The sequence below is a fragment of the Rhinopithecus bieti genome, unplaced genomic scaffold, assembly GCF_001698545.2.
Source record: "Rhinopithecus bieti isolate Rb0 unplaced genomic scaffold, ASM169854v2 scaffold_14229, whole genome shotgun sequence".
Lineage (NCBI taxonomy): Eukaryota > Metazoa > Chordata > Mammalia > Primates > Cercopithecidae > Rhinopithecus > Rhinopithecus bieti.
Window position 1 is genome coordinate 853903 of NW_016807978.1, and position 12159 is coordinate 866061.

General features: G+C 42.0%; 1 protein-coding gene across 1 annotated transcript in view; it reads right to left on the reverse strand.

The window, feature by feature from the left end:
* Nucleotides 1–5560: 5560 nt before the first annotated feature.
* CYP20A1 (cytochrome P450 family 20 subfamily A member 1) overlaps nt 5561–12159 on the reverse strand; it is a 63385-nt gene continuing 56786 nt past the window's right edge. The window contains exons 11-13 of the mRNA XM_017884365.1: nt 9894–9958; nt 6032–6121; nt 5561–5837 (exon numbers count right to left, since the gene is read on the reverse strand). Coding sequence (XP_017739854.1) covers nt 5687–5837; nt 6032–6121; nt 9894–9958 — 306 coding nt within the window. The 3' untranslated portion in view covers nt 5561–5686. The remainder of the gene's footprint in view (nt 5838–6031; nt 6122–9893; nt 9959–12159) is intronic.

Sequence of the window (12159 nt, forward strand, 5' to 3'; positions counted from 1 at the left end):
AGCCTCCCAAAGTGCTGGGATTACAGGCTTGAGCCACCGCACCCGGCTGTTTTTATATATTTTTATAGAGACAAGGTTTCATCATGTTGCCCAGGCTGGCCTCAGACTTCTAAAAGCTCAAGAAATCTGGCCTCCTCGGCATCCCAAGTGCTGGAGTTACAGGCATGAGTCACTGTGCCTGGCCTACATTAGAATCTTAACAGTGGGGCTGGGTATGGTGCCCCACGCCTGTAATCCCAGCACTTTGGGAAGCCGAGGTGGGCAGACTACTTGAGGTTAGGAGTTCGAGGTCAGCCTGGCCAACATGGTGAAACCTCATCTGTACTAAAAACACAAAAATTAGCCAGGCGTGGTGGCACATGCTTGTAATCTCAGCTACTTGGGAGGCTGAGGCAGAAGGATCACTTGAACCTGGGAAGCAGAGGTTGCAGTGAGCCGAGATGGTGCCATTGCTCTCCAGCCTGGGCAACAGAGAGCGAGACTCAGTCTCAAAAAAACAAACAAACAAAAAAACCCAGAATCTTAACAGTGGTTAACTTCAAATAGTGAGACTATTAACTGAGTTTGACATTTTGTGTTTTCCTAGATTTTCTATAATAAACATTATTATTTCATAATAAAGCAGTAAAGATTTTATACAAACTATTTTAAGATAAAATAAATTTTGACATAGGGGTTATAAATAAGAATCTATTTATATAAAAAAATGGAACTATACTTTTGTGAGACAGATAAGTATCATGTAAGTTTTTTGATTTTTCCCAAACACATGCACACAATTAATATTGCCTTAAATTTTGTTAGCACAAGTTTGAAAGAGCTCTTTGGTTCATTAAAAAAATGTTTTTTGGACCAGGTGCGGTGGCTCACACCTGCAATCTCAACACTTTGGGAGGCCCAGGTGGGAAGATCACTTGAGCCTAGGAGTTTGAGACAAGCCTGGGTGACGCGGGGAGACACTGTCTCAAAAAAACAAAAACAAACAAACAGCTGGGCATGGTGGCTTGCACATGTAGTCCCAGCTACTCTAGAGGCTGAGGTGAGAAGATCGCTGGATCCCAGGAGGTGGAGGCTATAGTAAGATGTGACCATGCTACTGCACTCCAGCCTGGGCAACAAAGCAAGACTCTGCCTCAAAAAAAAAAAAAAAGAAAGAAAGAAAAAAGTTATGTGCTTATTTCTTTTCTTTCTGGGGACAGAGTTTCACTCTTGTTGCCCAGGCTGGAATGCAATGGTGCGATCTTGGCTCACTGCAACCTCCACCTACTGGGTTCAAGCAATTCTCCTGCTTCAGCCCCCCAAGTAGCTGGGATTACAGCCATGTGCCACCACGCCTGGCTAATTTTGTATTTTTAGTAGAGACGGGGTTTCTCCATGTTGGTCAGGCTGGTCTTGAACTCCTGACCTCAGGTGATCTACCCGCCTCAGCCTCCCAAAGTGTTGGGATTATAGGTGTGAGCCACTGCTACCGGCTGTTGTTTTTTTTGTTTTTGTGGTTTTTTTTTTTTTGAGATGGAGTTTTGCTCTTATTGCCCAGGCTGGAGTACAATGGCATGATCTCAGCTCACTGCAACCTCCGCCTCCCGGGTTCAAGCGATTCTCCTGCCTCAGTCTCCCAAGTAGCTAGGATTACAGGCATGCTTCACCATGCCCGGCTAATTTTGTATTTTTGATAGAAATGGGGTTTCTCCATGTTGGTCAGGCTAGTCTCGAACTCCCGACCTCCAGTGATCTGCCCGCCGTGGCCTCCCAAAGTGCTGGGATTACAGGAGTGAGCCACTGTGCCCGGCCCTGCTTATGTTTTTTAACAATACACTTCTGAACTATCAAAAAGAATCAAAATCAGTGAAGTAGTTTTAAAATCCCAAAAGCTACAAAACTTAAATTACTTGCTTCAATATCAATTAAAAACCCATTTGATAGTTCAATAACTTGGGTCCTGCTAGAATCATTCTGTAAGCCATCAGTGACACTAAAGTGGCCAAAATTTGAGTCATTTGATAAGTACAAAGAACACGTATTTTTGTCATGTGAATGGCAGCGAATGAGTAACTTAGTTTATATATTAACAGTATTTTTATTTAAAAAATTATCTAGTGAATAATTTCTTTTTAATCCTTTGTTAGTCATGTAACTATGGATAAAACATACTAACTGAGCTGATTCCTTCATGCTCTCTTTTCCTTGATTCCAATCATTATTAGTTATTCTACACTGCCTCTTTTATTGACAATTATGCCTACTGGATGACTCTGGTTCAACTGCCCTATTTTTGCTTTCATCATTGTTTATCATATCTCACTTGCTGTAAACTCCACCTCTTTCATCTCATCTGATCTGACACCCGGTTTACATATCACTTGGCTACTCTAATCTTCTACCGCCAGTTTCCAACCCATTCAAGGTACTTGGGTAACAAAGGAAGATGCTCTATACACACAAAGCCACAGAAGATAAGTGGGAAGGGATAATAAATTTCACTTAAAGTTTTAGAATTTTTTTTTTTTTTGAGATGGAGTTTCACTCTTGTTGCCCAGGCTGAAGTGCAATGGCGCGATCTCGGTTCACCGCAACCTCCACCTCCCGGGTTCAAGCAATTCTCGTGCCTCAGCCTCCTAAGTAGCTGGGATTACAGGCATGCACCATCACGCCTAATTTTGTAATTTTAGTAGAGATGGGGTTTCTCCATGTTGGCCAGGCTGGTCTTGAATGCCTGACCTCAGGTGATCTGCCCATCTCGGCCTCCCAAAGTGCTGGGATTACAGGCATGAGCCACCGCAACTGGCCAAAGTTTTAGAATTTAAGTTATTCCAAAAATTAATTTGTTTTTCAAGAATAAAGACTGCATCCAATTAAATTCTGTTAACTGATAATGACTAGGTCTAAAATGTTAGGTATTTACCAATAAATTACATAAAATAACTCAATAACAAAGGGTTTTTTTTTTTTTTAAAGAGATAGGGTCTTACTTTATCACTCAGGTTTGGCTTAGTGGAGTGTTGTGATCACAGCTCACTGAAGCCTCCAACTCCTGGGCTCAAGCAATGCACCCACCTCAGTCTACCAGAGTACATTCTTAAAAGTAAAATTACAAATGAAATTCAGCAGTGTTAAAAATAAGCCCACTTGCAGACAATTATCATTTTTCTTCCTTTCTTTCCTCACTATCTGTACTTGGCATATTTCCTATGGTGGCTGTCTTAAAGAAAAAAAGAATCCTTCATAAATAGTGTAGCCAAAAAAGCTGGACTAATATACAATGCCATCAATAAAGTATTATATATAAAATTTATAATTGCTAAAGTGTAATTTTGAAAAATACTTAACATACATGTTTTTAANTACAAATGAAATTCAGCAGTGTTAAAATAAGCCCACTTGCAGACAATTATCATTTTCTTCCTTTCTTTCCTCACTATCTGTACTTGGCATATTTCCTATGGTGGCTGTCTTAAAGAAAAAAAGAATCCTTCATAAATAGTGTAGCCAAAAAAGCTGGACTAATATACAATGCCATCAATAAAGTATTATATATAAAATTTATAATTGCTAAAGTGTAATTTTGAAAAATACTTAACATACATGTTTTTAAGACAGAGTCTCGGCCCTGTCGCCCAGGCTGGAGTGCACTGGCACGATCTCAGCTCACTGTAATCTCTGCCTCCCAGGTGCAAGCAATTCTCCTGCCTCAGCCTCCCAAGTAGCTGGTACTACAGGCGCACACCACCATGCCCAGCTAATTTTTTGTAGTTTTAGTAGAGATGGGGTTTCACCATGTTGACTAGGATGGTCTCAATCTCTTGACCTCGTGATCTGCCCACCTTGGCTTCCCAAAGTGTTAGGAAAACAGGCATGAGCCACTGTGCCTGGCCTACTTAATATATTCTTGAAATAGCTCCCCCAACTTTTTTTTTTTTTAGAATGAGTTTTACTCTTGACACCCAGGCTGGAGTGCAGTGGCATGATCTCGGCTCACTGCAACCTTCACCTCCTGCGTTCAAGTGATTATCCTGCCTCAGCCTCCTGAATAGCTGGGATTACAAATGTACACCACCACACCCGGCTAATTTTTTTTTTTTGTCTTTTTGGTAGAGACGGGGTTTCACCACGTTGGCCTGGCTGGTCTCAAACTCCTGACCTCAATTGATCCACCTGCCTCGGCCTCCCAAAGTGCTGGTATTACAGGCATGAGCCACCGAGCCCGGCCTTTTTTGTTTGTTAGACAGGGTTTTTGCACTGTTGTCCAGGTTGGAGTGCAGTGGTGTGATCACAGATCACTGCAGCCTTAACCTCTCCTGGTCTCAAGTGATCCTCCCACCTCAGCCTCCAGAATAGCTGGGACTACAGGTGTGTGCCACCATGCCCAGTAATTTTTTTTTTATATTTGTAGAGACAGGGTCTCCCCATGTTGCCCGGGCCGGTCTCAAATTCCTGGGCTCAAGCAATCCATCAGCTTCGGCCTTCCAAAGTTCTGGGATTATAGGCATGAGCCACTGTGCTCTGCCCGAATATTTGGTTACTTACTAGTGAGACTAAGCACTTTTCTAAAAGTTGGTTAGCCATGCTATCCTATAAAAGCTGTTTGTTCATGTCTTTTGTCCATTTATCTTTTTTTTTTCTTGAGACAAAGTCTCGCTCTGTGGCCCAGGCTGGAGTGCAGGGGTGCAATCTCGGCTCACTGCAAGCTCCGCCTCCCAGGTTCAAGCAATTCTCCTGCCTCAGCCTTCTGAGTAATTAGGATTACAGGTGCACACCACCATGCCCAGCTAATTTTTGTGTGTGTGTGTTTTTAGTAGAGCTGGGGTTTCACCATGTTGGCCAGGCTGATCTCAAACTCCTGACCTCAAGTGATCTGCCTGCCTCAGCCTCCCAACGTACTGGGATTACAGGTGTGAGCCACTGCGCCCGGCCAATTTTTTCTATTTCTGGTAGAGACAAGGTTTCATCATATTGGCCAGGCTGGTCTTGAATTCTGGACCTCAGATGATCCACCCACCTCGGCCTCCCAGAGTGCTGGGATTACAGGTGTGAGCCACCACGCTCGGCCAATTTTTTGTATTTTTAGTAGAGATGGGTTTCATCATGTTGGCCAGGTTGATCTCGAACTCCTGACCTCAGGTGATCCACCCCCTCAGCCTCCCCAAGTGCTGGGATTACAGGCATGGGCCACCACTCCTAGCCAATTTTTTGTATTTTTAGCAGAGACAGGGTTTCATCATGTTGGCCAGGCTGGTCTCAAACTCCGGACCTCAGGTGATCCACCTGCCTCGGCCTCCCAAAGTGCAGGGATTACAGGTGTGAGCCACTGCACCCAGCCTATGTTTCTATTTTATGCATATTCAACAAACATGATTCCCCAACTTCTGCAAAATAATTTCTTTCTTCAAGAACACTGATTTTAGAGCCCACAGTAAGAAAAGAATATAAAATAATAGCAAAGAAAGTGAAAAAACAAAATAAAAGCAGAAATCTAAAGCTTCCCACTAAAATGATCAATATACTGTACAGTAAGTCAAATGTGTATACTGAAGAAAATATGATATATAAAAATCCAAATTTACAAAATTAAGTACAAATAAGTGTGTATATTACAAAGTGTTACTGGTTTATAAAAGGATTCAACTCAGATTTTTTAAATGGTTGTTTTCCTCAATCAATTTAACAATGATTTTAAATGCATAAAATTTTAATATCTCTTTGAGACAGTGATCCAAGCTTCTTCCCTTGACGATGTTACCAGTTCATACTTTGTTTCAATAACTTGTCCCTCCACAGAAAGTAGGTGCAGTCTCTTCACCAATACACTAAGAAGTACTGTGGTCACCATATATGCAAACCTAGTCAGGAAGAAAGTCAACTAGTTACTAAAGATTAAAAAGTATACTTTAAACCTGCATGCTCTGCACATGAACCCCAGAATTTAAAGTACAATAATAATAATAAAATTATACTTTAATCATATAGATTGCCCATTCTCATCAACAGTGATCATCAAAATTCTAAGAAGAGAGTCTGGCATTCTATTATTCACCTCAACTCTGGACACTCCTGTGTGCCTGAGAATCCAAGTGAGGAAAAAGTTTTCATTACTAATTCATCATCAAACCGATCTGGATCAAACCTAAAAAGAAAATTTGAGGTTAATCACAATATAGCTCCACTGGCATTTTACATATTGACACTAAAAGAACACAAGTATGTAATAAAGTTAAAAATCGACTGAAAATAGAAAGTGCTCTTACATTATATTTAAATGTCACTTATTTTTATGTTCCCAAATTATTTAACATATATTTAGTCTATCACTGTTTCTTACTATATTTTAGTTTTTGAGACAGGGTCTCGCTCTGTCACCGAGGCTGGAGTGCAACGCTGCAATCAAAGCTCACTGCAGCCTCAACCTCTTGGACTTAAACTATTCTTCTACCTCAGCTTCCTGAGCAGCTGTGACTATAAGCACATGCCACCAGGCCCAGCTACTTTTAACAGTTTTTTGTACAGTCTCCCTGTGTTGCCCAGGCTGATCTTGAACTCCTAGGCTCAAGTGATCCTCCTGCTTCAATCTCTCAAAGTGCTGGGATTATAGGTGTGTGAGCCACTGCGACTGGCACTTTATTATTTCTCTCTTTTTTTCTTTTTTAGAGATGGAGTCTCATTCTGTCGCCAGGCTGGAATGCAGTGGCACAATCTCGGCTCACTGCAACCACCACATCCCAGGTTCAAGCGATTCTCCTGTCTCAGACTTCCAAGTAGCTAGGACTACAGGCGCACACCATCACGCGCAGCTAATTTTTGTATTTTTAGTAGAGACAGGGTTTCACCATGTTGCCAGGATGGTCTCGATCTCTTGACCTCGTGATCCACCTGCCTCGGCCTCCCAAAGTGCTGGGATTATAGGCACGAGTCATGGCGCCCAGCCTACTTTATTATTTCTAAATAATAGATGCAAAATATATTTCTTGAGAATACCAAGGTATAAGATAGTTACACGAGTTTATATTATTTTGTGAAATGTAAGGATAAATCATAGAACATCATATAATGAATATTTAAATAAATTTAAGCCCTGTTACATGAGACCACCTTATCAATATGTAAGAAATTTTATATTGCCTCTTCAACTGAAATTTATGTCTTAAAATTGGAGGCTCCAGCCTTAAAATTGTATTTATCAATTATATTACATCTAGATTAATAGGTGAGAGAGGCTGGACATAGTGGTTCACGCCTATAATCCTAGCAATTTGGGACTCCAAGTTGGGAGGATCACTTGAGCCCAGGAGTTTGAGACAGGCCGGGGCAACATAGCGAGACCTCATTTCTATTAAAAAATTTTAAAAGGCTGGGCACAGTGGCTCAAGTCTCTACTAAAAATACAAAAATTAGCTGGGTGTGGTGGCGCATGTCTGTAGTCTCTGCTACTTGGGAGGCTGAGGCGGGAGAATCACTTGAAACTGGGAGGCAGAGGTTGCAGTGAGCTGAGATCGTGCCACTGCATTCCAGCCTGGCGACAGATTGAGATTCCGACTTAAAAAAAAAAAAAAAAAAAAAAAAAAAAAAAAAAAAAAAGATGTACAACGCTTCTCTTAAGCCACTGAATTCTAGGAGGGTATCTGGATTAAAGCGAATGAAAAGCATACTCTATATATGTGTGATTATTATCATTATTTTTTATTTTTTTGAGATGGAGGTTCATTCTTGCTGCCCAGGCTGGGGAGAAATGGCATGATCTCGGCTCACCGCAACCTCCACCTCTCCTGCCTCAGCCTCCCGAGTAGCTGGGATTACAGGCATGAGCCACCATGCCTGGCTAATTTTGTATTTTTAGTAGAGACGGGGTTTCTCCATGTTGGTCAGGCTGGTCTGGAACTCCAGACCTCAGGTGATCCGCCCGCCTCGGCCTCCCCAAGTGCTGGGATTACAGGCTACCACGCCCAGCCCATTATTTTTCATAGATGGCGTCTTGCTTATTGCAAGACCAGTCTGGCAACAGAGCGAGACTCTGTCTCGAAAAAAATAAAAATAAAAATAAATTAAAAAAAAAAATTAGCCAGGCGGGATAGCATATACCTACAGTTCCAGTTACTCTGGAGGGTGAGGTAGGAGCACTGCTTGAGCCCAGGAGGTTGAGGCTGCAGTGAGCCCGTGTTTACACCACTGCACTCCAGCCTGGGTGACAGAGCAAGATCCTGCCTCAGAAGAAAAAATAAAGTAAGGGAAATGAAGGGCCTAAGAAACATTTTTTGTTGTATAGAATTTTACTCTGTAAAGTCATTGAAGAAATGCATATATTAAAAACAAAACAAATAACCCACGTACCACAGAACAAAAAATTTTCTCACAAAAACAAGTATTCTTAAATGACTTAAATTCTGAATTTTAAAAAAAGGGAAATTCTTGGGAGCTAAGGTATGAGGACGCAAAGGCATAAGAATGATACAATGGACTTTAGGGACTTGGGGGAAAGGGTGGGGTTATGAGGGATAAAAGACTACACATTGGGTACAGTGTATACTGCTTGGGTGACGGGTGCACCAAAATCTCAGAAATCACCACCAAAGAACTTATTCATGTAACCAAATACGACCTGTTCCCCAAAAGCCTATTGAAATAAAAAATAAATTAAAAAAAAAGCAAAAAGAGAAGCAATAAAAATAAAGAATAGAAAAACGCACTGGAAAACAAAAAAGGCCGGGCACGGTGGCTCACACCTGTAATGCTAGCACTTTGGGAGGCTGAAGTGGGCAGATCACGAGGTCAGGAGATCGAGGCCATCCTGGCTAACATGATGAAACCCCGTCTCTACTAAAACTATGAAAATATTAGCCAGGCATGGTGGCGGGCGCCTGTAGTCCCAGCTACTTGGAAGGCTGAGGCAGGAGAATTGTTTGAACCTAGGAGGCGGAGCTTGCAGTGACACTAGATTGCACCACTGCAATCCAGCCTGGGTGACAGAGTGAGATTCCATCTCAAAAAAAAGAAAGAAATTTTGCTTTTTTTTTTTTTGAGATGGAGTCTTGCGTCTTGCTCTTGTTGCCCAGGCTGGAATGCAATGGCACAATCTTGGCTCACTGTAACCTCTGCCTTCCAGGTTCAAGTGAGTCTCCTGCCTCAGCCTCCTGAGTAGCTGGCATTACATTACAGGCATGCACCACCACGCCCGGCTAATTTTTGTATTTTTAGTAGAGATGGGGTTTCGCCGTGTTAGCCAGGCTGGTCTTGAACTCATGACCTCGTGATCTGCCTGCCTCGGCCTCCCAAAGTGCTGGGATTACAGGCGTGAGCCATGGTGCCTGGCCTGCTTTCATTTTCTTAAAACAGATGCTAATTACTTTTCACTTAGTATAAAAGTGGTAATAAAAGAGACAAAGAATAGCAAATAGCAGATTCACATAAGAGAAAAAGCAATGAACAGAAGATATAATGGTGATGCAGGTCAGGCTTGGTGATTCATGCCTGTAATCCTGCCACTTTGGGAGGCAGAAGAGGGAGGATGGCTTGAGCTCAGGAATTCAAGACCAGCCTGGGCAACATGGTGAAACTCATCTCCACAAAAAGTAAGAAAATTAACCAGGTGTGGCGGCGCACGCCTGTGGTCCTAGCTACCTAGGTGGCTGACGCAGAAGGATGGCTTGAGTCAGAGAGGTCAAAGCTGCAGTGAGAAGTGATTGCACTACTACATTCCAGCCTGGGTGACAGAGTGACAGAGTGACAGCCTGGGTGACAGAGTGACAGCTTGTCTCAAAAGAAAGAGAAGAAAAGGGGAGTCACTGGTTTTCTTTTGTTGTATCATTGCTACATACTGAATTTTCTCCTCAAAACTTAGGAAAGGAATGCAAAATGTGCAAACCCCAAAACTGACAGTCACAAAGACAATGACAAATATTTCATACTTGTGTGGAGATGGCCAAGTATTAGGATCCTGAAGTACCACACCAAGGGCATAAAGGACGAGGGTCTGTGAAAAAAAAAATCCAATTAGTCAAGGACTAACAGAGAAAAAATGACTCCTAGAAAGTCAACTTATTCCAAACCTCTTTTAATATAGGTAGTGAATATGAAATAACAATTTAAAATAATGGAAGAAATTGGCCGGGTGCAGTGGCTCACGCCTGTAATCCCAGCACTTTGTGAGGCTGAGGTGGGCGGATCATGAGGTCAGGAGATCGAGCCATCCTGGCTCACACGGTGAAACCCCGTCTCTACTAAAAATACAAAAAAGTAGCCAGGGGTGGTGGTGGGCACCTGCAGTCCCAGCTACTACTCGGGAGGCTGAGGCAGGAGAATGGTGTGAACCCAGGAGGCGGAGCTTGCAGTGAGCCCAGATTGCGCCACTGCACTCCAGCCTGGGTGACAAAGTGAGACTCCATCTCAAAAAAATAAATAAATAAATAAAATTAAAAAAAATAATAATGGAAGAAACCACAAGTGATTATTTTGGTAATCTTACAATGAGGAAGGCCTCCCTAAGCATGTCACAAAATCTAGAAACCATAAAGGAATAACAGACTTAACTATATGAAAATTTAAAATCTGCATCCAGTTAAAAAACAATAAAAAAAGAATGTAAGCAACAGTAAGTTATTTGCTATATAACTGACAGAGTTTGTATAGTATACAAAAATATATATAAGCTCACTAGAAAAATCAGTGAAAGTTATAAAGACCAGAATTCACAAAAGAAAAATACAAGCTGTTAATATATGTATGAAAATTTGTTCAATTTCTCCAATGATCAGAGAAAAGCAAGATTCATAAAATATACATAAGACTCAGATTCACAGGTGGTAAGGATTTGGAAAGAAAAAACATTCTCATACATTGTTGCTAAAAGTATAAAATGGCTTTCAGAGAACATTTTAAATTTAACATACACATGGCCCAGTGTAGCGGCTAATGCCTATAATCTCACTACTTTGGGAGGCTGAGGCAGGAGGATCACTTGAGCCTAGGAGTTCGATATCAGCCTGGGCAACATAGTGAGACTCCGTCTTTATAAAAAACAAAAAAAATTTAGTCCAGCTACTTGGGAAGCTGAGGTGGGAGGATCACTTAAGCCTGGGAGGTCGAGGCTGCAATCGCACCACTGTACTCCAGCCTAGGTAAAAGAGCAAGACCCTGTCTAAAAATAATAACTGAACATACACATGGACTTTGACACAAAAACTCCATGTCAAAGACTCTACTCAACACCTGTACCAGTATATAATAAAAAAAAAATGTCAATCATAATTTCCATTAGCAGGGGCTGCTTAAATAAATCATGCTGGTCGGGCATGGTGGCTCATGCCTGTTATCCCAGCACGTTAAGAGGTGGAGGTGGGTGGATCACTTGAGGCCAGGAGTTTGAGACCAGCCTGGCCAACATGGTGAAACCCCATCTCTTCTAAAAATACAAAAATGAGCCAGGCCTTGTAGTGCAAGCCTGTAATCCCAGCTACGCAGGAGGCTGAGGCAGGAGAATCACTTGAACTCGGGAGGCGGAGGTTGCAGTGAGCCAAGATTGCACCACTGCACTCCAGGCTGGGTGATACAGTGATATTCTGTCTCAAAAAATCAAATTAAAACATAAATTATGGTACAGTCACACAATGGAATATTATGCAGCCATTAATAATGAGTCGAATCTGTATCAAGTGCTAGGTGTACTAATAGCCATGATACACTCAATAACATAAGAAAATTAAAGAACAATATAGGAAGAATAACTTTTCACATATAAATTCTATTTAATACATACGTAGATGTGTGTTTCTATAAACATATACACAGAAATAGGTCTATAGAAATACATACTAAACTGCTAACAGTAGTACCTTTTGGGAAGAAAGACTTTTATGTTGTTTGAACTTTTTAAAACAAGCACAGGCCGGGCGCGGTGGCTCAAGCCTGTAATCCCAGCACTTTGGGAGGCCGAGACGGGCGGATCACGAGGTCAGGAGATCGAGACCATCCTGGCTAATACGGTGAAACCCCGTCTCTACTAAAAAAATACAAAAAACTAGCCGGGCGACGAGGCGGGCGCCTGTAGTCCCAGCTACTCGGGAGGCTGAGACAGGAGAATGGCGTGAACCCGGGAGGCGGAGCTTGCAGTGAGCTGAGAGCCGGCCACTGCACTCCAGCCTGGGCGGCAGAGCAAGACTCCGTCTCAAAAAAAAA